Source organism: Dendrobates tinctorius, unplaced genomic scaffold (genome assembly GCF_039654945.1).
Source record: "Dendrobates tinctorius isolate UK_male_01 unplaced genomic scaffold, ASM3965494v1 ptg000158l, whole genome shotgun sequence".
Lineage (NCBI taxonomy): Eukaryota > Metazoa > Chordata > Amphibia > Anura > Dendrobatidae > Dendrobates > Dendrobates tinctorius.
Window position 1 is genome coordinate 22,427,882 of NW_027361825.1, and position 27,545 is coordinate 22,455,426.

Below are 27,545 nucleotides of genomic sequence, written 5' to 3' on the forward strand. Positions count from 1 at the left end.
AAGGACATCTCTTACTTATGAAAAACAAAGCTGCTTTCTATCAGTATCAGCACCTCTCCTGTCTGTAGGCAATGTCTGGCATTGCAGCTCATTCCCATTCCAGGAGATATACATTGGGGAATATAAGTATTTGATACACTGACAATTTTGCAAGTTTTCCCACCTACAAAGAGTGGAGAGGTCTGTAATTATTATCATAGGTACACTTCACCTGTGAGAGACAGAATCTAAAAATAAAAGTCAGAAAATCACATTGTATGGTTTTTACACAATTAATTTGCGTTTTATTACATGAAATAAGTGTTTGATAAAATAGAAAAGCAGAACTTAATATTTGGCGCAGAAACCTTTGTTTGCCATTACAGAGTTAAGACTTTTCCTGTAGTTCTTGACCATGTTTGCACACACTGCAGCAGGGATTTTGACCCACTCCTCCATACAGATCTTCTCAAGATCTTTCAGGTTTCGGGGCTGTCGGTGAGCAACATTGAGTTTCAGCTCCCTTGAAAGATTTTCTATTGGGTTCAGGTCTGGAGACTGGCTAGGCCACTCTAGGACCTTGACATGCTTCTTATGGAGCCACTCCTTAGTTGCCCTGGCTGTGTGTTTTGGGACATTGTCATGCAGGAAGTGGAGTGCCCGCCAGGGCCGTGGGGATACTTGGTACCGGGCCGTTTCTTAAGGGGATGTGTCACGGCAGCAGTGACCCGGTCAGTGGCCCTGGGCGTCCAATGAAAAATGATAATTAAATGGGAAATAAAGTTTATAAGAGATGGTTCGTGACGCCACCTGTGGTACTCGGACAAGAATGACCGACGCTGCTTAAAGAGACCGCTGGGGCTGAAGGTGATGCAGCAGAGTTGATACAGCTCTCCACAGTTAGAGCTTAGTCCCAGGGCAATTATATTGTTAAAGATGGTGATGACGGATGTAGTGCAGGATAGATGGCGCAGTAAATAACTCCGAGGACACAGCAGGGTGCAGTTTCCACACTTTTACTCACGGTTTGAAGTGCAGGCCGGGGCACTAGTTACAGATGACAATGGAGGTCCAGTGAGTCTGGAAGCAACATAGGATCCACTAGGCCAGATGGGTTTTGAGGCCTCCTTATTGCGCTGTCTTCTGAGGACCTTGCTGCCTAAAGCTATGCTCAGTCCTCTGTTCCTTATTGTTCTGAAGTACTTGCCCGTATGGCAGGCAGCTTGAGCCTATTGCAGGTGTCACCCCTTTGTGGTGGCTCCGGCTCTGGTCTGCTGCTGTGCCTTGGGGTGTTTGCTTGGCCATGAGACCTGCAATCCCCTGCCCTCCGGATTTACCTGCTGGGACTGTTGTACCCATCAGCCACGGACTCCTGCTTCCGGCTTCTAGCTCTGTACTCTTGGGTAAGCTTGGTCACAGCTCCACCCTCCAGGTTCTCTTTCACTTCTCTCTTCCTCTATAACTCTTCTCTGACTCAGACTGCAACTCTAGTCTGGGGACGAGCTCCTCACTCCTCCAGTCCCCACCACAGACTGCCTAACCCCTCCTCCATATAGAAAAAACACCGTGAGCACAACTCAAGAAGGTGCTAAGGTTATGTTCCCAAACCGTTAAAGCAACAAATATAAACCTAGCACTCAACTTAAAGGTATTTGCAAGGAGGTTTATTGTAGTACACGAAAAATGACGTTTCAGTCAATGTGACCTTCTTCAGTTATGAGGAGAATAATCTCTCTAAGGTAATGAGCTTGTCAGTATATAGGAGAGGGGCAAACGTGCCTCCAGATGCTCCCCTGAAACTGGGTTTAGAGCTCCACCTTCTGGTCTGGAGTCAGGAAAAGTGTTGGATGTAAGTGTTATCTGGTCAGGGAACCACTCCTTGCTTCCAGGCATGTCATCACCCCTCTGTGAGGGAGGCAATGCCATTGTGGCAACCGGACTCCTGGGGTGCCACAGAAGACACAGCCATGACACCATTTCAATGCTCTTACTGAGGGAAGCAGGTTGTTGGCCAAAATCTTGCGATACATGACCCCATCCATTCTCCCTTCAATACGGTGCAGTTGCCCTGTCCCTTTGCAGAAAAGCACCCTCAAACTATGATGTTTTTCCACCATGCCTCACAGTTGGGATGGTGTTCTTGGGATTGTACTAATCACTCTTCCTTCAAACACGGGGAGTGGAGTTGATACCAAAAATTCTTTTTTGGTCTAGTCTCACCTAATGACCTTCTCACATGCCTCCTCTGGATCATCCAGATGATTATTGGTGAACTTCAAATGGGCCTGGACATGTGCTGGTGTGAACAAGGAGATTTTGCGTGCCCTGCAGGATTTTAATCCATGACTGTGTAATATGTTACTAATGATGATGTTTGAGACTGTAATCCAAGCTCTCTTCAGGTCATTAACCAGGTCCTCCCATGTAGTTCAGGACTGAATCCTGACATTTCTCAGAATCGTCCTTACCTCATGAGGTGAAATATTGGATTATGCCCCAGACAGGGGAAGATTGACAGTCATCTTGTGTTTCTTCCATTTTCTAGTAATTGCACCAACAGTTGTTGCCTTCTCACCAAGCTGCTTGCCTATTGTCCTGTAGCCCGTCCCAGCCTTGTGTAGGCCTACAGTTTTGTCCCTGGTGTCCTTAGGCAACGCTTTGGTCTTGTTGGAGAGGTTGGAGTGTGATTGAGTGTGTGGACTCGTGTCTTTTATACAGGTAACGAGTTCAATCAGTTGCAACTAATTTACATAATGAGTGCAGAGTAGGAGGGCTTCTTAAAGAAAAACTAACAGGTCTGTGAGAGCCAGAATTCATGCTGATATAATTGTTGTTCGTACTTCGCCGTCTTTGATTTTTCCTGCTTGTGGATAAAATTTTAAACTAAAAAGTTAGATGTTGTTATTTATTGTTTTGCTTTTTATTTTTTTTTCCTATACCAATTTTATTGCCCTAACCTTAACCTTAGCCCTAAGCTTAACCTTAGCCATAACCCTAGTTAAGGTTTAAAAAAAAAGTGTAAAAACATAAAAGCAGCTTCTGGAAATGAAGAAAAACAGTATTGATCCATGTGCAGTGCAAAATTTTGCACTCCCATCAACTTTACTGTTCCCCTCCCCATCCCACTCCATGCTACATCTCTGCACAGGGAAGATGGCCATGGTAGACACCATCATCTTGCAGATGAAAGGGGATCTCTGTACGTGGGCGTAGTTGGAAGATTTTTTAACCTAATCTTTCAAAGTAACCGGATTTTCCAGAACTAAAGTTTTTAATATTATCAGCTTCAAAATTTTGATGTAATCTTCATCTTAATAGAACAAACAACTTTTTTGTGGTTGGCATATGACTTACTTATCAAAGTTTGCTCCTCCACGCCCTTCAGCAGGCAGCAGACACCCATCGGTGTCTATACACATACCGTGAGGTAAGGGGAGATATTTATCAGTATAATCTGTGTACACACTTATGCACTGAGCATAAATTACATCTACTGGTGTCCCACAGACCTCCTACTTATCTTCTACTGAACCTTGACATTTGGGGTCTCACCTAAACATCATTTATTGACTGATCATCACTAGAGTTGAGCGACTTTTGGTTTTTTAGGGTCGAGTTTCGTTTCGTGAAACCCGACTTTTCCAAAAGTCGGGTCGAGCAAGATCGGCCGATTATAGGGAAAAGTCGGGGTCGTCCCGAAACACGAAACCCAATGTAAGTCAATGGGGAATAAAAGTCGGCAGTGAGAGGAGGACAGGAAACACACCTACAGTGCCCATTTGAATGCCAAAAGCATCAATTCTTCTTACTTAAGCTTGTCAACCTTAATTAACTTCATAATACAAGTTACGCACTGAAAAATGGGGGTTATTTGGCTAAAGTTGAGGGGGGGTAGGGCTGGCTCCAGGTTTTCATGTGCCCTGGGCGAAAGAGCGCCCCTTTAACACATACCACAACTCATCATGCTCCAAAATAGCGGTATAGTACAATGAAAAATACTTCACTTTTTACATCTCATGACGAGGCCCATCTATTTCTCCATACAGAATCATTGGTCCCATATAATGTTTGAAACAGTATATGATGAGCTCCACATAATGCTACAGTATATGTTGGTCCCCATGGATGAAGCTCCACTGTCTTATGGGCCCAAATAATGCTCCAAACATAATGGGCCCCATTTCTAATGCTCTAGTGTATAATGGGCCCTGTAAATGCTGCTCCAGTGTCTGATGTCCACCTTTGGAATGTTCCAGTGTATGGTGGGCCCCATCTATCATTCTCCAGAGTATAGTGCTCCCCAAAAATTGCTGTCCCAACATTGAAAACAATCAAATAAGTCTCCTCGCTAGGGAATCCCTGTACTAGTCTGGACTCCTCGTCGTCCCCATCTTCCATCTCACTGCACAATTATTTCAACCTTGCAAGTGCTGTGATCCTGAGCAAGCAGGGGGGGCCCACTCATTGGCGACGGCACTGGCACAGGGCCCCTGATAGTACGGTGGTGTGTCTGATGGCGGGTGGGCCGAACCTGCACTTTCATCTGCAGCTTCCTCTTTGTCACCATGTAAGATGGAACTGTATATGGGAAGGGTAACCTGAGTTTCATCAGGGTCAGATTCAGGCCGTGTAGCGTGCGAGGGGAATGTAGTGGTCTGGGTCAATGTACCAGCAGATTCATCGAGCAGTGGCTGGGCATCAGTGCACTTGTGTCGCCCCCAGGAGTACGGTCGCCACAGTGGCATTACCTTCCTCCTAGGGAGTGTGATGTCATGCTTGGGAGCAACGAAGGATCTCTCTAGCAGGTTAACTGATTGGGCGGCGTTATTCCCACGAGTCATGACCCTCCAAACAGCGTTCATGAAGGCAAAGTGTTTGTTTTACGTGGGCAGTATGGTTGCAAAGCTGAACCTTAAAGGAATGTCCAGAAGGGCACCACCAGGAGTGGAGCCTACGGTTAAATTTGACTCCACCTGGGAAACCTCAACCATGCCAGCTACAGAAAAGATGCACACATTGCAAGCTTAATTCCGTTAACGAACGAGACTCCGTCATGCCCCGCGGTCCGAGTCCGGCTTACTAGAGGGACACGTGAGGCTCTGGCACATGAGATTGGCCCCAATTGGTGTGTCATGCCCTTACATGTCCGTGGCTGCATGTGCGCTACACTGAAAAGGCCAGCGTTTGTCGCTTACAGGTGCAGATAACCCGCTGAACAACGTTAGTGATGGGGATCACTGATTACAATTATTGCCCGCGAATGATGATTTCCCAGTAAGTGCAGGTCAACCGCAGTTCCGGAATTAGGCCTAACCGTCATTCCTGAAAAAATGAAAAACTTACGTGTGCAAACCACAGGTGCTGTAGCTTGCTTAACAGCTCGCCAGCCGTTCTCACGCCCAGTATGGATTACACGTGATTGCACAAAGGTGAGAAAGGGTACCGTATCCCCGGATAACATGTATGGATAGCGTACACATTCAAAATATATGTCTATACATCAGGAGGCAGGCTCAGACGGTGTTAGGCACAGTATGGCTTGCACGTGATTGCACAAAGGTGAGAAAGGGTACCGTATCCCCGGATAACATGTATGGATAGCGTACACATTCAAAATATATGTCTATACATCAGGAGGCAGGCTCAGACGGTGTTAGGCCCAGTATGGCTTGCACGTGATTGCACAAAGGTGAGAAAGGGTACCGTATCCCCGGATAACATGTATGGATAGCGTACACATTCAAAATATATGTCTATACATCAGGAGGCAGGCTCAGACGGTGTTAGGCCCAGTATGGATTGCACGTGATTGCACAAAGGTGAGAAAGGGTACCGTATACCCGGATAACATGTATGGATAGCGTACACATTCAAAATATATGTCTATACATCAGGAGGCAGGCTCAGACGGTGTCAGGCACAGTATGGATTTGACGGCCCATCTTACACAGCGGAGGAGCAGGGAGAGGTAAAGATTGCAAATGCTGGGGCCCTGCCCAAGCAAGGGGGGCCCACTCGTGGGCGTCGGTACTGGCACTGGGCCCCTCATAGTACGGCGGTGTGTCTGACGGCGGGTGTGCACCACCACCGTCAGAGAGACTTGATTGCACAATGAGGGACCCTGTGCCAGTGCCCGCGCCCAAGAGTCGGCCTACCCACCTGTCCAGGGCAACGGCACTCGCACGGTGTCGTGCGCTAGGTGGTGACCCCGGCCATGGGGGGGGAGGCAGCACAGTTAGGGAGTTTTAGAAAGTGGCATATGTTGATGTTGGACATTTAGCTGATGCAAAAGGCGAAATAGGTCAAGTCCCAGGAAGAGGTGGACCAAAGCAAGCCATTTTTCTGTCACCCTATGTGTCATCAGGGGAAGGTGGGACAAAATCCTTGGAAACCCATGCATGGTTCATTTTAATGAAGGTTAGATTATCCACATTTTGGGTTGACAGATGGGTCCTTTTTTCTGTCAGGATTGATCCAGCTGCACTGAAGACTCTTTCCGATAGCACACTTGCAGCTGGGCAAGCGAGCTCCTGTAAGGCATATTGGGCCAATTCAGGCCAGGTGTCCAGTTTAGCGGCCCAATAGTCAAAGGGGAATGACCTGTGTGGGAGAACATCGATATGAGAGGAAAAGTAGTTTGTAACCATAGTTGACAACTGCTGTCTCCTGTCACTTTCCATCGATGCAGTATTACCAGTTGTGTGAGCGGTACTTGAAAAATCAGTCCACAACATTGTCATGAAACCCCTGTCTCCAATGCCACTTCTGCTGTGTGCACCATGAACACCTCTGCCAAGCTGCCCCCGGCCCGTACGGCTCGTGTGAGAACCATCACCGCTGCTGTGTGCTGGGAATGCCTCAAGCAACCGATTTACCAGAGTTGCTTGTTTATTAGCCAATATTAGGTCAAGGTTCTCCTGTGGCATGATGTTTTGTAATTTGCCTTTATAGCGTGGATCCAGGATGCTGGCCAACCAGTAATCGTCATCGTTCATCATTTTGGCAATGCGGGGGTCCCTTTTTAGGATCTGCAAGGCATAATCTGACATGTGGGCCAATGTTCCCGGTGTCAATGATACACTGCGAGTGCTGGTTGGAGGAGCACTTTCTGGCAAATCCACATCCCTCCTGTCACGCACAAACCCTGTACCAGACCTTGCCACGCCAACATTTTCACTTGCCCCACGAGATGCATCCTCCTCCCCTAAGTAATCATCCCCATCATCATCCTCCTCCTCCTCTTCTTCCTCCACCTCGTCCAGGAGAGGTCCTTGAGCAGACAATGGCTGAATGTCATCAAGGATTCCCTCCTCCTCTTCCTCCTCATGAACATTGGCTGCAGACGCCTGCTCCTTAAGGTGCGTCAAAGTTTGCATGAGCAGACGCATAAGTGGGATGCTCATGCTTAGGATGGCGTCGTCTGCGCTTACCAGCCGTGTGCATTCCTCAAAACACTGAAGGACTTTACAGAGGTCTTTCAGCTTCGACCACTGCACACCTGTCAACTCCATGTCTGCTCTCAAAGTGCCTGGCCGTGTATCCTCCCACAAATGCATTATGGCCTGCCTCTGCTCGCACAGCCGCTCCACCATGTGCAGGGTGGAGTTCCACCTTGTTGCAATGTCGATAATGAGGCGGTGGTTGGGAAGGTGGAGCAATCGCTGCAGCTTCTGCATACGAACGGAGTGTACAAGCGACTGGCGGATGTGCGCGCACAGTCTTCGCACCTTCTGGAGCAGGGCTGTTAACTCCGGATAATTTTTGAGGAAGCACTGCACCACCAGGTTCAAGGTGTGAGCCAAGCAAGGTATGTGGCTGAGTTTTGAAAGGGCTATGGCTGCCACAAAATTACGGCCGTTATCACTAACTACCTTGCCTGCCTCAAGATGTACACTGCCCAGCCATGACTCAGTTTGTCGCTTCAAGTACTCGGCCAGCACCTCGGCGGTGTGTCTGTCGCCCAAACACATCATCTGCAACACAGCCTGCTGACGCTTTCCACTAGCTGCTCGATAGGGGGACACCTCGTGTGCAACAGTGGCAGCTGCAGATGGAGTGCTCGTACGACTGCGCTCTGTGGACGAGGTTTCACTTCTGGAGGAGGAGGAGGAGGGTCGAACGCCTACAGCCAACTGTTTCCTATACCGTGGGCTAGGCAGCACTGTCCCACCACCGCTGTCCCCTGTGGACCCTGCATCCACCACATTAACCCAGTGCGCAGTGATGGACACGTAACGGCTCTGGCCATGCCGACTGGACCATACATCAGTTGTGAGGTGCACCTTTCCACTCACTGACTGCTCGAGTGCATGGACAATGCGGTCTTTTACATGATGGTGGAGGGCTGGGATGGCTTTGCGAGAGAAGAAGTGGCGACTGGGTAGGTCATAGCGTGGTACTGCATAGGCCATGAGTTCGCGGAAAGCTGCGCTTTCCACCAACCGATAGGGCATCATCTCAAACGAGATTAGTTTGGCAATGTGGGCGTTCAAACCCAGTGTACGCGGATGAGAGACTGAGTACTTTCTTGACCTACTCATAGTGTCTGGGAGGGTGAGCTGGACTTGAGAGCTGCATATGGTGGAAGTAGCGGTGGACAGGGCGGACTGAGAGAGGGTTGATGATGGTGATGGAGTTGGTGTTCTTTCTGATGGCCTAGATTCAGTATTTCGTTGATATAACAGTGGGATTCCCTGACTGCTGTGGCCTTGCAACGACACCTCAACATTTGCTGCTGTGCTAACCGGTGGGCTTACAGTGGGGGAAACAATGTAGCGTTGCTGACTACCTTCTTTGTGATCAGTTGCACATGTGGCACTTGAGGTTTGGTGTTGTGTCCACGCTTGCAAGTGCATGCTGGTTAAATGTCTAAGCATGCAACTGGTATTCAAATTTTTCAGATTTTTCCCTCGGCTAAAGGTCTTTGCGCACTTCTTACAGATAACCTTGGCCTGATCATGAGGATTTTGTTCAAAAAAGTGCCACACTGCACTCTTCCTACTTTGGCAGACATTTTGCGGCCTAGCACGCTGTGATCTTTTGACCCTCTGGACAAGCTGTCCAGCAACTCTTTTGATTTTTCGAACCTGTCTTTGGAGTGCTCCGGGCCTGCCAGATAACAGCTGTTGCGATGTCGATGTCTGCTGTGGATGCTCCTCATCTGAGCTATTGGAAGCAGCACCCTCTTCCCCCAATGGATGCCAATCTGGGTCAACAACTGGGTCATCCATCACCTCCTCTTCAATGTCATGTGCACCTTCTTCTGTGTCACCGTGTATGGTGGTATAGTGTGCGGGAAGGGGCACCTGAGTCTCATCAGGGTCAGAATCTGGCTCTGTACACTGCGAGGACAATGTAGTGCTCTGAGTGAATGTACCAGCAGAATCATCTATCAGCGGCTGTGCATCAGTGCACTCCATGTCAGATTCATCTTGGCCTGGGTAATTCACCATTTCACTTGATAATCCAGGCATGGTATGTGAAAACAGCTCCATGGAGTAATCAGTAGTATGGCCTGCGTCATCCTTCAATCTTGGTTGGGGTGAAGGACACAAGGAAAGGTGTGGTTCATGAACATGAGCCTCCAATGACGACTCAGTGCTTTTACTTTTTACAACTTCAGAAGAGGAGGCGATAGAGCTGGAGGCTGAGTCAGCAATGTAAGACAAAACTTTTTCCTGATGCTCTGGCTTTAAAAGCGGTTTGCCAACTCCTAGAAAACTAAGCCTTCGAAGCCTTATGGAGCCAGACGATGACGCAGGCTCAACACCTCCTGCATTCGGTCCTATTTTGCTCTTGCCACTACCATCAGATCCACCACCAACACCATCATTACCAGCTGCCAACCCCCGCCCAATTCCACGGCCTCTTCCACCAGCCTTCCTCATTTTTTGTAGAAATGTAGACAAAATCCAACAAACTATATAGTAATGTAAAACAAGGTACAAGGTGTCTATAGGACAGGGGAGATTTTGAATTTCTGCACACACTTGTGGACACTGGACACTTTTGGATTGTGTGAGGCCCACTGAATATCAGAGCGCTATGTCACAGGCTCGATGGCACAGGTGTGAAAAAAGTGACTACAGGATAAGGGAGATTTTGAATTTCTGCACACACTAGTGGACACTGGACACTTTTGGATTGTGTGAGGCCCACTGAATATCAGAGCGCTATGTCACAGGCTCGATGGCACAGGTGTGAAAAAAGTGACTACAGGATAAGGGAGATTTTGAATTTCTGCACACACTAGTGGACACTGGACACTTTTGGATTGTGTGAGGCCCACTGAATATCAGAGCGCTATGTCACAGGCTCGATGGCACAGGTGTGTAAAAAGTGACTACAGGATAAGGGAGATTTTGAATTTCTGCACACACTAGTGGACACTGGACACTTTTGGATTGTGTGAGGCCCACTGAATATCAGAGCGCTATGTCACAGGCTCGATGGCACAGGTGTGAAAAAAGTGACTACAGGATAAGGGAGATTTTGAATTTCTGCACACACTAGTGGACACTGGACACTTTTGGATTGTGTGAGGCCCACTGAATATCAGAGCGCTATGTCACAGGCTCGATGGCACAGGTGTGTAAAAAGTGACTACAGGATAAGGGAGATTTTGAATTTCTGCACACACTAGTGGACACTGGACACTTTTGGATTGTGTGAGGCCCACTGAATATCAGAGCGCTATGTCACAGGCTCGATGGCACAGGTGTGAAAAAAGTGACTACAGGATTAGGGAGATTTTGAATTTCTGCACACACTAGTGGACACTGGACACTTTTGGATTGTGTGAGGCCCACTGAATATCAGAGCGCTATGTCACAGGCTCGATGGCACAGGTGTGAAAAAAGTGACTACAGGATCACAGAGATTTTGAATTTCTGCAGACACTAGTGGACACTGGACACTTATGGATTGTGTGAGGCCCACTGAATATCACAGCGCTATGTCACAGGCTCGATGGCACAGGTGTGAAAAAAGTGACTACAGGATAAGGGAGATTTTGAATTTCTGCACACACTAGTGGACACTGGACACTTTTGGATTGTGTGAGGCCCACTGAATATCAGAGCGCTATGTCACAGGCAGAAATTGGCTAGTGTATCACAAACTACAAGGTGTATGTAGAATTGGGCAGAATAGGAATCTCCCTAGAGTGTAGGTCTGTAAGAACGGAACAAGTCCTCCACTTATCCTTCCACAGTGACACACAGATAGCTTCACTGTGGCCGTGATAACAGCCGTTACACGGTACTGAGAGGAGCGTGCACGTACACAGCTGTCCGGTGTACGTAAAATTGTCAAGCTCCGTGTTTTTTAAGTATACGGACTGACACACGCTGTCTCTCTATAGTTTTGAATGTGATCAAACAGCAAATATATTTAACTGTTTGAAAGCTAGACAAAACTAGTAGGTGCAGGTCTGTAAGAACGGAACATGTCCTCGACTTATTCTCACAGAGTGACACACAGATAGCTTCACTGTGGCTGTGATAACAGCTGTTACACGGTACTGTGTGAGGAGCGTACACAGCTGTATGGTGTGAAAAAATGCACGCTCAGTACCTCAGCAGGACAAAAAAAAAATTGGGATTGCTTTTAAAAAAGCAGTTTGCAGAGCAGTGGGTAAACAGCAATGCAGCTGTCTGGAAGCCTTAGAAGGCAGCCTAACAACCAACACCGCTGATCCACCACAATATAGCCTCCCCTTGCACTGCACACACAGTGACTGGTGTGTTGTACAGGCAAAATCGCTAGCAGCAGAAGCAGTTTTTTTTTCTTCTTCCCTGCCTAACGCTCTCCCTACAGAATCAGCAGCAGCAACCTCTCCCTATGCTAAGATCGGCAGAAGTAAGATGGCGGTCGGCGTGCACGCCCTTTTATAACCCCTGTGACGCCCACCAAAGCAAGCCAATCGCTTGCATGCCCTTCTGAAAGATGGTGGTGACCCGTGCCTATGTCATCACGTTGCCCACAGTGTCCATGGATCCTGATTGGCTGAAAAAGAGCGCAAAACAAACTTTTGAAACGCGACTTTGGCGCGTAAGTCGCCGACCTCGTGGCCGACCTCATCCTAGGGTCGGGTTTCGTTTCATGAAACCCGACTTTGCCAAAAGTCGGCGACTTTTGAAATTTTTCGACCCGTTTCGCTCAACTCTAATCATCACTCATGTAAGGGTCCCGTTTCACTTAGCGACGCACCAGAGATCCCGACAACAATTCCCCTAGAAAGGATCACTGGTGCGTCACTAAACGGTCGCTATTAAGCTGCCAAACAGGCAGATCTCTTCAGCGACGCAGCAACGATCCGGCAATCCGTGTAACGACCTCGGCGGTCGTTGGTACCTTATTACACAGCAGCTTTTCAAATGATTCCCGCCTGCATCCCTGAGTTCTGCGTTGCCAACGAGGTCACTCGTCGGCGTCAAACACAGCGATGCGCGCTGGCCAGCGGGACGCCGATGACGAAAAAATGGCCCGGGACATTCGAGCACGATCAGCGATATCCAGCGGGGGGGGCCTGTCGCTGCTGCGTGTCACATGTAGCGAGATCGCTGGTGAGATCGCTGTTGCATCACAAAATTGGTGATGCTTCAGCGATCTCGCTATCGATCTCGCTATGTGAGAAGGGGGCATAAGGCTATGTTCAGTAGTCCAGTTATTTCTGTTTTTTGTCTTTTGGTATTTGCTGATTTTTTTTTGCGCCAAATTCTTCAAATTCATACATTTGTCACACAATCAAAATTGCTCTTTTTTACAACTTCAATTTTTAGCATCAAAATTTGAATATCCTTTAAAAAGTCTCAAAAATTAGCCAACCTGAAATAAAAGTCCTCCAGAAACCTTACATTATGGGGAGACTGGTATGTGCTTAAAAAAATGCAACATTTGGGAAAAGTTGCATTTCATGAATCGGTGTAAAACATTTGGATAAGTAAAGTTATCAAGGAAAAATAGAAAGATAAAAAGAGGTATAAAAAAGGCAACTTTGGCGCAAAACGCATCGAGTATAAGGAGCAAGTACTAAAGCCACCAATAACGAGAAAATTACTCAAGAAAACTAGAAAAAAAAATCAATGATAAATCAGTACACAATTTTATTTTCATTGACCAAAAAAGAAAAAACGAATGGCAACTGGATCAGTATTTTTTAATATTGAAGTCTATGGGAAACAAATCATAAGGGATCTGTCATCTGTTATGAAAATTCTAGAAAAAATGGGTCCATTACGAACTGAGCACAAATGGGTGAAAAATGGAAACCAAAGTTTGTATCCTTTCTTTTTTCCTCTGTTTTTTAACAAATCCAGTTTTTTTTATATTAAATCCATAACAAACAAATGACAATTGGACATGTGAACACAGTCTGATACTGCAATTTTATTTCAGATCTTTTTTAATTGTCTATTCTGGAAAATCAGTCCAAATGGCCTGTTAGGGTATGTAGGTGTTATAGAGAGGCTTCCCCACAAGGGACTCCCCTGTTAGCCAAAGACAGAGACTGCAACACTTGCTGTGGTAGATTCAACATGACCATATAATAATAAATGGTGGTCAACTACTAATTTGAACGGAGACCTCTATACGACTTGTCACTTGCATACGTGTTTGAGGCGTCGGGGCAGGAGACAGAGTGCCCCCCTGAGGGAGGAATTTATACCGAAACGTGCGTCGGGGATCCGGTCTCCTGCCCCCACGCCTCAAACATGATGGGTAATTATTGATTTATTACTTTAACCATGTACTGCACTATTTAGTCTACTCCCAGTTAACCCTGTGGGTTCCCTATGAATGAGGGCTGCCTTAACATACTACATAGGACTGCTATTTTAGCCATATTAACCCATAGAGGTATACTCAATAGTCAGCATTCAGGGAACCAGAGCGTTATGTCTATTTGCACTTTGCCTCAGCAGTTATTCGCTATTTGGGGGTTCAATTTTTATTGGAGTGTATCACTAACTTAGGTACGAATACTATATACCCATTGTGTTTGACTGTGGGAGCAGAGATTTTTTTCGCTACGATAGTTGGACTATGTCACTAATCTATGTTTACATGCCTTTATATTTGCATTTGCTCACTTTATTGAATGTCGTGTTCTTTGCATATGATGTATTTAGTATTTTAATATTTTGAATAAAATTCATTATATTTTTGTAAAATAGCATAGACTCAGGTCCTCCGTTTTTTGATTATTGCATATGAGTCGCCACTGTAATGCAACAAAAAAGGTGGTATTAGTACCACAGTCAAGTGTTAGATAATGATTTGGAGAAACTTTGTTTTATCTTTTTTAAAATTTTGTAGATAGATAGGTCCCGTTATTTTGGTCAATGACCGTAGGTAGGAAAAGTTAGGTGATGACCACAGAAGGAAAACCTTAATTTTTTCTCCTCTTTCTACTTATTTCACAGATGAAGACTTCTCAGTTATCCAGCAGGAGGTGATCATGTTGAAGAGCTGTGCTCACAAAAACATAGTCACATACTATGGAAGCTATATGAGGTGAGGATGTTTGAAGATGGAACAGACATTGTCTCCAAGACCAGGCTAGACAACTTGGTGTATGTCCACATATGAACTTTTCTCCCACTTGAACTATTATGTTGGTGATAATATTTGATAGCCAACACAACTTTATATGTTTTGGACACCTTTAGACAGGAATGTAAAAGAGAGGTGTCAACAAGTCACATTTCCTTGACCATGGAATTTAGATACCAGCTTAAAGTTGTGATCTGACTCTTTGTCCCAGATAATGAAACGGTTTGCTTAACTTATTGTCCCATCACGACCACAGTGGTCACTATTGTCTTGACTCAAGAGGAAGTATCTTGTAGAGATGCCCCTAATCAAGTGTGTAGTATTATAACAAGTTCTCAAGCTAGTTTTCGGCTTTTAGTAGTCCATAACCTCTGCTCCAACACTCTTTATTGGTTATGTGGACATTGTGCTCAGTTGAGTTTCTTTTTGTTCCTCCATATATAAAATACAGAGCTGTATTGCTGACACCTGATGTTTCTTTGCACCTAAATTTCGTATTGCTGACAACTGATGTTTCTTTTCTAAATTTCAGGGCAAGCAAGTTGTGGATTTGTATGGAGTTCTGTGGAGGAGGTTCCCTCCAAGACATATATCAAGGTAGAGAATGGTTATATTTATAAGATTTTGAATTGGAAAATATCATCAGGATTTACCCCTAAAAGGTATTAGGAGCATTTTATCAATGTGAGCGGAGAGAATGGGGAGGCGGAGAAGAGGGATGGCTTCTTCTCCACCATCCTGCTCCCCTTTCGCACAAGGCAGGATGTCAGTTACACTGCTGTGGGCATGCTCCCTGTGCCCAATGCCACTGATTGACGGCGGTCCTAGACTGGTCTGGTGATCAAAGGCAGGGAGAACAGGGACAATTAAACTTAGTTTTTAAACACTTCCATTTATTTTTTGGGCTACTACAGACTTCTTTAAAGAGGGTACTAGGAAGCTAATAAAGCACTAAGGGTAAATTCTGATGACAGGTTTCCTTCAAGTGGGTTTTTTTGTTTAACATGGAAATATTTTTTTCTTCAGTTACAGGAGCACTTTCTGAGCCACAAGTTGCTTATGTGTGTAGAGAAACCCTCCAAGTGAGTGTATATGGAGTAATACAAGGTCTGTCATATTTTAGTAAATAATAGAAGTCTTTGTAATTGATTCGACTCAGGTTCGGCTCAGTAATAGAGTAGACCCCGGGGGCGAAACATTGGGTGAGGGAGCCCTTTTTAATGCATAAGGGTCGAACACTTTTCCTTATTTTTTGTGAACAGATGTATTTTTTTAACTTTTATTTTTTATGATATACTTGGAGAAAAAAAGCTAATATGGACCGACCTGGGTGGTGCTGGTGTGGACAAATATCTGTCCAAGGTTATAGCTAATAATTAAAAGACAAAAAAAATGTATATGAGGATACTATGATTTGAACGATTTTTAATTGGGGTAATCAAGCCCTGCTTTCTGTTCTTCGTAGTCGAAATTTTTTGACTATTGAACTAAAGCATTCTTACCTTATGTAGAGATACTGTACGTATAGAGGAATGATAAACGCAATCCCATGTTGACATTTCTGTGCAGGGCCTGTCCTACCTTCATAACCAAGGGAAGATGCACAGAGACATTAAGGTTGGTGCCAGTTGCAGTCATTATTACATTGACAAAATGCAGAAAAATTACAGACGAGTGAGATGAAAATTTACTCATTTCTTAAGTAAAAAGAAAGCCACCCTTACAGTGAGATCTTCATCTGTCTTGAGGGAAAATAGGGAATGGGTGCAGTCATTGCTTAAATAATCATCTTTTTAGAGACCAAGGATAGTAAGGTCATATCTCAACTTTGGGAAGATGTCCTGGGAGGTTGTGGGTAGGTGCCAACGTAATCTCTATTAATGTCCTTTGTACATAGATACAGTTGATCACAATAGTAGATCAGAGATCCATCAGATCCCTACTATATCATTTTGTCCATGTAGACACCGAACCTTGAGGTCACTTTACAGTCTTAGACATGTGAATGGACAGCAGAGTAGCTCCATCACTGAGGAGCAGGAATGAAGGCAAGTGAGATGCGTGGGGCACCATACTGTGTGTATGGAGAGCTGTGGGGGCATGATACTGTGTGAGAGGGACTGGGGGCATCATACTGTGTGTGTTTGGAGGCTGTGAGGGCATCATACTGTGGAAGGGACTGTGGAGCATCATACTGTGTGGGAGGGACTGTTGGGCAACATACTATGTGTGTGGGGCTATGGGAGAATAATACTGTGTGGGGAGAGGCTGTGGGGGCATCATACTGTGTGGAAGAGTGTTGGAATATGTTTGGTGCAACAACTCCATTCCTGTCTATGAGTAGTTGCTAGATTTGTCTGCTGTTCACAAAGTTAGAACAAAAAAAATCTCCCAGAGGCTCACACAGGGAGAGCATATGACTGTATTTCCAGTTTTTCCTGTGTCTGTGTATGAGAGAAGCAGCCTACTGTAGATGATGCACAGATAGAGACACATAAATGATTTATTCATGATCTATTAAGCTTATCATATACTGTTCCTGGTTGTTCCTGAATAAAGAAGCTCTGTTGTCACACGCTTGGAGAGTATCCTGAATAATCTGCTGCCAACAGGTTATGTGTCCAGAGGGACACAGAACCCCAGAGTAACACAGCAACAGAAGCCCAAAGCAAAGGCAGCACAGAGTAACAGAGAAGATTTCCACTAGCAGCAGTCCTGTCAAGTTTTCAGTGCCAAGTCTCCCTAACCAGAACTGCCAGTTCTGGAAATTCTAGGTGAAGATGCTGCTCATAAGAGAAGGTACGTGGAAATATAGTCAGGAACAAGTGCCTCATCCATTACCAGATGATTGGCTAGAGAAAGATCAGAAAGCACAAAGCACGATCTCCCTGAGTGGAGATGATAATGAGATTGTGCATATATGCAAGTGTGCAACTGCAAAGGAGATGTGGGATGAGTTACAGAAAGTGTATGAAAGATCAAATCAAAGTAATTAGCTTTATCTCATGAGAAAGCTGTATAAGTCTAAACTAAGTGATGGAGAGAATATGCAGGACTATATAAGAAACACCCTAGAGATTATGTAGCGTCTCAGGGGTATTGGAGAACAAATTAAAGATTTTCATGTTGTTGCACTTCTATTAAGTGGTCTTCCATAGAGTTATGACACACTCGAGACTGTACTAGATGCACAGCCAGATGATGAGCACACTAGAGTATGTTAAAAGCAAACTTGTGGATGAATTCAAGAGAAAAATGCAGCATGTAAGCAACAGTAATGAATCCAGAGCAGAAACAGCATTAAAGACACAGGATTTCCCTAAATATAACAGCAATCTAAGAGAAACTCGTGAATGTTTTGTCTGTAAAAAGCCTGGGCCAATTAAAGCAGACTGCAGTATTTGGAATGAAAGAATGAGTTAGCTTAAAACGCTGAACAGTCATCAAAGGGTTAAAACAGCTGTAAAGGAAGATTCTGCTAGTGGTGAAGCTGCATTTAATGCCAGTACAGGCCCATCTGCAAAGCATATATGGTGTATAGATTCTGATGCAAGCAGCCATATGACAAATAACAAGGATTTTTTCACTGACCTTAATGAAAGCAAGGCAGAAAAGGTCATTTTAGCTAATGGTCACTATATGACTTCAGAAGGAGGAGGAGACTGCTGCCTCCACTGTCCAGTTTCCTCAGCACAAAGCAGAAAGATCCCAGTGAAGGATGGTCTCTATGTTCCCAGCCTTGAAAGCAATCTTCTGTCAGTAAAGAAGCTCATGCAAAAGGGGAATGTAGTTACTTTTAAAGATAACAGCTGCATCATCTCAAATAAGGGTCACACTCTTGCAGAAGGAATAATCAAAGATGAACTTAATCAGCTAAAATGCAAAGAAAAAGTGTACGGTGCTAGACAAGATCTGCATAAGAACTATATCCATGTATGGCACAGACGTCTTGGGCACAGAGACCCAGAATCAGTAAGGTAGCTAGCTCAGCTTGCAAAGGGTATTGAAATCTACCAGTGTAATCAAATGATGAAGTGCACTAGCTCTCTTATAGGGAAAATGTCCAGAAAATCCTTTCCTAAAATAAGCACCACTAGATCTGCACAGCCACTGGATCTGCTAAATACTGTTACGGGCTGGCGGAACGCACCAAATAATAAAGATGGAATAATATATGAGGTGCGTTTGCAGCCCGGGGCCCACCGTGCAGAGGTGACAAACTGCAGCTAAACAATGAGGAGAAGGCATGTAGAGGAAAGCCGGACACCGGTGGGTAACCACTAACCCGGTGCTAGCAGGAACAAACTCCGTTACTTCACATTACTTCAGCCGGCGAACAACCGCAACCTGTTAACGCCACAGGTCACGGTAATGTGAACCACTGCTTGGAGCGGGTGCAATGTCCGTCCTGACGGACACCACTAACCAGCCTGTCAACGGTGCTTGAAAGCGCACATATGGCGCTGCTCTGGTGGACGCTGCGGTAGCAGTAGTCCAAGAGGCCTTTACTGGCCGTCGCCCAGGGCGCTAGTGGATAATGAGGAGACACACTGCGGCGCTAAGCAGTGTCAGAGCTACGGTGCTGACTCTGATTCCTAACCCTAACTCATACGTAATATCCAAGGAGTGGGGAATTATAATGTGTCAGTCACCAGGCTCATTCATCCATCATCACTAGTGTTGAGCATTCCGATACTGCAAATATCGGGTATCGGCCGATATTCGCGGTATCGGAGTTCCGATACTGAGTTCGAATATTTTTACAATATCGAACACCGGAATCGGAAGTTCCCATAATGCAATGAGCCAGTTGAGGATCCTAAGAAGTGTGGGCACATCCTGTTAGGCATGCTGAAATGATGTCATCATGATGTGTTATAATGGAGTGTGGGCGGTGCGTGGGCGGAGATTGTGCGTGACCGTGGGGGGTCTGTGCGGGCCTGCCGGGGGTCTGTACGGGCCTGCCTGGGGTCTGTGCAGGCCTGCCGGGGGTCTGTGCAGGCCTGCCGGGGGTCTGTGCAGGCCTGCCGGGGGTCTGTCGGGGGTTGTGTGTGTGTGCAGGCATCATCCGATGGGACTACAAGTCCCATCGGGCTATTCCTACTACAATGACAGTGATTGACACATTAGCCAATGATGGGACAGTAGTAGTCCCATCACCATCCGGCTAATGTGTTGAATGTAAAAAAAAACAAAAAAACACAAACATACATACTACATACATACAACATACATACTACATACAATACATTCATGCAATACATACATATAGACATACAGTACATATAACATAGAGTACATACTCACCATTACTTGTCACTTTGATCCCCGAAGCCAGTGTCATCTGTAAAAAATATTAAAATAACAAACAACCAATATACTCCCTGATCCGCAGAGATCCATGAGTGTCCCACGACGATCTCTCCTATAGAACAGTGACATCTATAGGACCTTCAGTGACACACTGACAGGAGACAATGGCTCCTGCAGTGCATCACTGAGAGGTTACTATAGTTCACTGGTCTCACTTTATGGCAAAAGCTGCGTGGGAACTTTCTCACACAGCAAAGCCAAAAGTGAGACTAGGGACTATTTTTTTACAGTGGCGGAGGAATACAGTGCGGAAGGATACCTTCCTCCCGTCATTGTATTCCTGGAGCCCCTAGAGAGCGGTCGCATCAGCTGATGCTGTTCTCCACAGGAAATCGTCGTGGAACACTCGTGGATTTCTGTGGATCAGGGAGTATATTGTTAGTTTGTTATTTTAATATATTTTTTACAGATGACACTGGCTTCAGGGATCAAAGTGACAAGTGATGGTGAGTATGTACTCTGTTATATGTACTGTATGTCTATATGTATGTATTGTATGAATGTATTGTATGTAGTATGTATGTTTGTGTTTTTTTTTTTACATTCAACACATTAGCCGGATGATGGGACTACTACTGTCCCATCATTGGCTAATGTGTCAATAACTGTCATTGTAGCAGGCATAGCCTGATGGGACTTGTAGTCCCATCGGAAGATGCCTGCACACAGACACAAAGACCCCCGAGAGGCCCGCACAGACCCCCGGCAGACCGCACAGACCCCCGGCAGGCCCGCACAGACCCCCGGCAGGCTCGCACAGACCCCCCGGCAGGCACGCAAAGACCCCCCGGCAGGCACGCACAGACTCCCGGCAGGCCCGTACAGACCCTGCCCGCACACACAGACACGCACAGTCTCTGCCCACGCACCACCCACACTCTTCCCCCCTCCCGAACTGGATGTGCAAGGAAAGAGAGGGTTTATTTTCATTCTGATATTTGTGTCCCATTGACTTGCATTGGTTTCCGGTATCGGAATCGGTGATACCCGATATTTTTGGGGTATCGGTCCGATCCAATATTTCCCGATATCGGAAGGTATCGCTCAACACTAATCATCACACATACACTAAGCACTATGGCCTCAGAGTCTATCATAGCGCATGGCGGGGTGGCCATGCGAACCCTTTATAGCCGTGTCCTTCCGGGACCTTCCTGATCCCCCTGATGGTCCAATCAGAACTGGAGACGGACCTGAACATGTAACTCCCGATCCCCAATGGGAGATCGTCCCATGAGCATGCTCAGTGGAGCGACAGAAGGACTTAGACTCTGGAGTCTTTTGCTGCTGGCCAGGCTGCATTATCATAACTGGACCAGAGGTGGCAGCAGCAACTGAGCCCACACTGCTGGTGTGAGCAGAACGCCCGGATCGAGGAGTCTGCTGAGCAGGCTCCACTGCAGCCGAAGAAGAATGGGAGACCGTTGACGGCAAGGCTCGGGATTCCCGCTGTGCAGCGCCTGGAACCCGATGCCTAAGGCCTCTTTCACACTTCAGTTTTTTACAATCAGTCACAATCCGCCAGGTTTTGAAAAAAACGGATCCTCAATTTTTTTTTGAGGATCCGTTTTTTTCCCCCATTGACTTCCATTAATGGCGGATTGTGACGGATTGCCGTCCGTTGCATCAGTTTTTTTTGAGGATCCGCCAAAAGTTGCTGTCCGTCTCCATCCTCAAAGATTTCAAAACGGAGCTTGCAACGTTTTTTTCTCTGGCGGATCCTCCAGACACTCATTTAACCCGAAATTCTTTCTGGGTGCTGGATGAAAAGGAAAAAAAAAATTCTCTCTCTCTCTCTCTCTCTCTCTCTCCTTCCCAGCCAGCGATTCCTTTAAATTTCCTCATTTTCAGGATCCGTCTGAAAACGGATCCTGTGCCATCCGTTCACATCAGTTGACAACGGATCCGCTTGTCTGACTTTTTGGCGGATTTGAACTGATGCAAAAAACTGAAGTGTGAAAGAGGCCTAATACATACAGATGTATGCTGTCCAATGAGTGTTCAAACTCCTAGCAAGAAGAGATATTTTCTCACATTTATTGATGACTACTCCAGATATACAGTCACCTACCTGCTTCACAATAAGGATGAAGTTCCATGGAAACTTGAAGAATATCTTGCTGTAGTGTTTAACAAATTTGGAAGAATGCCAAAAGCCCTGCGTGCAGATAATGGAGCCGAATATACAAGTGGTAAGATGCAAATCATTTTGAAAAAAAGATGAAATTGTGTTCCAGACTACCAGTCCATACAACCCAGAATAAAATGGCATTGCAGAGAGAAAGAACCGTACTCTCTGTGAAAGTGGTAGAAGTATGTTGTTTGATGTGAATCTACCTACAACGTATTGGGGAGAAGCCATCATGACAGCTTGCTATCTTCAAAACAGAGTGCCAGGTAAAGCCACAAATAAAACTCCATATGAGCTATGGAACTGAGAGAGCCTAACCTGAAGCACCTCAGGATATTTGGAAGCAAAATGTTTATTTATGTTCCCAAAGAAAAACGCTCCAAGTGGGAATCACACGCAAAGCAAGGAGTCCTGGTGGGCTATAGCGGAACTCAAAAGGGATACAGAATCCTGCACCCAGAGACCAACACAGTAACAATCAGCATAGATGTAGTGATTGATGAAAAGTCTGTATCGCTCAAATTCCATGAGGTTACACCATTTATTCAACCTAAGAAGCAAGAACAAGCATCTCAATCACCAAACCCAGACACCGAAAAGGAGTAAGGAGATTAGAAACGCCAAACAAAGGTATCCCAGCTAGACACCTTTCTTATATGGTCAGAACACGTCCTGAACCAGAGCCACAGTCATGGCAAGTGATGCAAAAACTGCCTGTCCACGAGAAGCAGAAGTGGATAAATGCCAGAAGGAGAAGATCTGCTACCCAGCAATGAGAGTTAGACTGAGTGCACACGGTGAGGATTCTCCTGCGGATTTTTCCACGCAGATTTAGCTGAATCCGCAGGTAAAATGACCTGTGGATTTAGTGCAGTTTTTGTGCAGTTTTCCACCTGCGGATTTCTAGAATGGAGCAGGTGGAAAACTACAGGAAATCCACACAAAAGAAGTGACATGCTGCAGTTTTCAATCCGCAGCAAGTCTGCACGGAAAAATCCGCACAGCGGATTTTGAATTACATTGCCTTTAATGGTACTGTACATCACATGCAGTTCTGCTGCAAATCCGCAGGGCCAAATCTGCTGCGGATCCGCAGCAGAATCTGTACCATGTGCACATAGCCTTACAGACAAGCAGGGGGGTGATTCTGTATATAGCAACCACAACTCGTCCAGATATCACAGCCACAGTCAGAATTCTCTGCCGACATGTAAGCAAGCCACGCCAAAGAGACTGGAATGCAATTAAAAGATTTCTTCAATATCTTAAAGAAGCTAAATCTTAAGTTATCTGCATCAGGAGATCTCACTCTCAGAGGATGTGGACACAGACTGGGCTGGAGATTCAAGTGATCGGGAATCAACAAGTGGTTACTTGTTCAAGATAGGAGAAAATTCAATTTCTTGGTGCAGCAGAAAACAAGTGTCAGTCGCATTATATTCTAAAGAAGCAGAATATATGTCTGCTGCTTGTGCAAAAACCATAACTACCATTAGTAAATGGCAGAAAAAGAAGCAAAAAACATGATAATAAAAATTTACTCAATACATGAAATAAACAAGAGAATATGCACAAAATGCCATAATAATATACAGACCAGAAACCATATCAGAAAATATGACAGGAAAACACCATAAAACTCATGTAATCAAAAACTTATTGTTTGATAGCAAAAATTGTAATAAAATGCTTGATGTAATAGATTATGTGCAAAATTCACAATGAAAAAAGTGCTACATGCAAGGAGGTGCCAATAATTGTCTGCTGCATATAAAATGCTAGCCACCCTATTGAAAAAAGCACAGCCTTTTATTATTAAATGGTGTATGGTGCCACTCAGAATGAGCATTCACTTATTTCATATAAATTCCAGTCACCTATACCTCAGAAAAAGAAAGTGCTTAATGCAATAAAAATGATTCTGTGTGCAAAATATGCAGGAAAAGTGCATAAAAAAGGTGCCAATAGTTGCCTGCTGCAAATAAATGCTAGCCACTGTATTGAAAAAGCACAGTCCTATATTCAGTGCACCTACCAAGTCACAACTGAGAGAAAAAAGGTGATTCAGTTTCATTAGGAATGTTCATTCACTTGCGGCATGAAAAGCTGCTAGCCACGTAAATCTCATTATGTTGCTGCATATGAAACGCTAGTCATCTATGGGCATAATGATCTCCTGAACTTACATATGTTGCAGGTACTGGTCTGGTCTATCACAGTCACCCCGACAGCGCCGTTTCGCCTCACAGGCTTCTTCAATCAGGGGCATGTGTGTTCTATGGAATGCACGGTTTTAAATACCCCTCTACACAGCTGACCGCAATTTCGGCGTCATAGGCTTCCTACTGCGCATGTGCCAGTCCGCAGACTTCCTCCATGTAAAGTGACTTCCTGCTCATCACGCTTGGAACGTGAGTGTAAACATTACACGTTACTACGGTGAGCAAAGCAGGAAATCACGAGGCTTCATGACCAGCGCATGCGCTACAGCCCAGTGTCGAGATCGCTATAGCAGGAACTATATATAAGCGGAAAAACCTGTACATACATATTGGCCTATGAAAAATTACAATAATGCAAAAACAACATATCCACATATAATGTTAAATACATGAATAATTACAATAACGAAAACAAAATGGTAAAGTGATTTACCTGCACCATAAAGACTATATACTATAATATAAAGAATGTCATACATACTGTATACATATATACATATATAGTACAATTACATGCCTATACTTACATAATGCAATTGCATTTTAACCTTACAGCTTAATGTGAAAAATTCCTCTTAATTAATAAATGCATATATACACAATAAAAACTACATTACTGCATAATTAATATATTGCATGTAATCAATTAATTTTTACATACAAATAGTCACATGTGTACAGATTATTTACAGACACCAAAATAACTCCCCCATTAATTATATATATGTAGTCATATATTAAAGTTTGGGCACCCCTATTAATGTTAACCTTTTTTCTTTATAACAATTTTGGTTTTTGCAACAGCTATTTCAGTTTCATATATCTAAAAACTGATGGACTCAGTTATATTTCTGGACTCAAATGAGGTTTATTGTACTAACAGAAAATGTGCAATCTGCATTTAAACAAAATTTGACCGGTGCAAAAGTATGGGCACCCTTATCATTTTTTTTATTTGAACACTCCTAATTACTTTTTACTGACTTCCTGAAGCACTAAATTGGTTTTGTAACCTCATTGAGCTTTGAACTTCATAGCCAGGTGTATCAAATCATGAGAAAAGGTATTTAAGGTGGCCACTTGCAAGTAGTTCTCCTATTTGATTCTCCTATGAAGAGTGGCATCATGGGCTCCTCAAAACAACTCTCAAATGATCTGAAAACAAAGATTATTCAACATAGCTTTTCAGGGGAAGGATACAAAAAGTTGTCTCAGAGATTTAACCTGTCAGTTTCCACTGTGAGGAACATAGTAAGGAAATGGAAGAACACAGGTACAGTTCTTGTTAAGCCCAGAAGTGGCAGGCCAAGAATAATATCAGAAAGGCAGAGAAGAAGAATGGTGAGAACAGTCAAGGACAATCCACAGACCACCTCCAAAGACCTGCAGCATCATCTTGCTGCAGATGGTGTCACTGTGCATCGGTCAACAATACAGCGCACTTTGCACAAGGAGAAGCTGTATGGGAGAGTGATGCGAAAGAAGCCGTTTCTGCAAGCACGCCACAAACAGAGTCGCCTGAGGTATGCAAAAGCACATTTGGACAAGCCAGTTACATTTTGGAAGAATGTCCTGTGGACTGATGAAACAAAGATTGAGTTGTTTGGTCATACAAAAAGGCGTTATGCATGGAGGCTAGAAAACACAGCATTCCAAGAAAAACACTTGTTACCCACAGTAAAATTTGGTGGAGGTTCAATCATGCTTTGGGGCTGTGTGGCCAATGCCGGCACCAGGAATCTTGTTAAAGTTGAGGGTCGCATGGATTCAACTCAATATCAGCAGATTCTTGACAATAATGTGCAAGAATCAGTGACGAAGTTGAAGTTACGCAGGGGATGGATATTTCAGCAAGACAATGATCCAAAACACCGCTCCAAATCTACTCAGGCATTCAATGCAGAGGAACAATTACAATGTTCTGGAATGGCCATCCCAGTCCCCAGACCTGAATGTGATTGAACATCTGTGGGATGATTTGAAGCTGGCTGTCCATGCTCGGCGATCATCAAACTTAACTGAACTGGAATTGTGTTGTAAACAGGAATGGTCACAAATACCTTCATCCAGGATCCAGGAACTCATTAATAGCTACAGGAAGCGACTAGAGGCTGTTATTTTTGCAAAAGGAGGATCTACAAAATATTAATGTCACTTTTATGTTGAGGTGCCCATGCTTTTGCATCGGTCAAATTTTGTTTAAATGCAGATTGCACATTTTCTGTTAGTACAATAAACCTCACTTGAATCCAGAAATATAACTGAGTCCATCAGTTATTAGATATATGAAACTGAAATAGCTGTTGCAAAAACCAAAATTGTTATAAAGAAAAAAGGTTAACATTAATAGGGGTGCCCAAACTTTAACATATGACTGTAATTCATAGACCACCTAACACATAAATATATATAAGGTATGCTCAAAATGAAGAGAACTTGATGAATTCTGGTGGACTTCAATAATGAACGATCTATTCTCCTCAAGACATCTTGCCAGAAGGATGTAGATGATTAATGACAGCATCATCTAGATCAGGCTAAAACCCATAAAAAATGAAAAGGTGCTAAATTGGATCAATTCACCTACAAGAATGCACTAAAACCCATTGTTTCATTAAGGCCTTGCGGGGCCATGGTGCCAAGTAGGTAAATCCATCGGCTCTCCTTCTGTGCAAGAATTTTGCCAAGGTTCCCTCCCCTATTACCTAAACATATCTGATTAATGGCTTTAATTTTTAAGCCTGAAGGGTCACATTTATGATGTCGCTTGAAGTGCCTAGGAAGAGTTTCCCTTCTAGATCGTCAATGGTTGCTGCCTTCTCGATGTCTCTTACGTGTTCCCTAGTCCTAAGTCTTAGTTCGCGTGTGGTCAACCCTATATAAATTTTACCATAAGGGCAACAAGCATGATAAATTACTCCCTTGGTCGTACAAGTCAACATTTTACGTATGTCAAATGTCTTTGATCCATCATAATTTTCAAGTGTCTTACTCTTTATATGGTTACCACACGCCTTACATGAATTACAAGGATAGAAGCCATTCAATTCAGAATTAGAGGGACCTGGCAAAACATTAGAATAGTGACTATGCACCAAGAGATCTTTGAGGTTTCTAGACCTCCTTGGCACCATGGATAGGTATTCTGGCAGAACTTTTTTCAGAACAGGGTCAGATAACAAAATTCCTCAATGCTTGCGCACAACATGGCTCAATTCAGACCACTGTTTATTATAGCCAGTGATAAATCTAATCTGATTCTCAACGGGTTTCTTATCTTTTCT

General features: G+C 44.5%; 1 protein-coding gene across 2 annotated transcripts in view; it reads left to right on the forward strand.

Moving 5' to 3' along the window:
- The window catches only part of MAP4K1 (mitogen-activated protein kinase kinase kinase kinase 1), a 210,778-nt gene that overhangs the window by 112,649 nt on the left and 70,584 nt on the right, over window positions 1–27,545 (forward strand). For both annotated transcript variants that reach the window (XM_073549098.1, XM_073549099.1), the window contains 4 exons: window positions 14,406–14,496; window positions 15,068–15,132; window positions 15,562–15,617; window positions 16,105–16,152. In XM_073549098.1, the coding sequence (XP_073405199.1) occupies window positions 14,406–14,496; window positions 15,068–15,132; window positions 15,562–15,617; window positions 16,105–16,152 (260 nt within the window). The remainder of the gene's footprint in view (window positions 1–14,405; window positions 14,497–15,067; window positions 15,133–15,561; window positions 15,618–16,104; window positions 16,153–27,545) is intronic.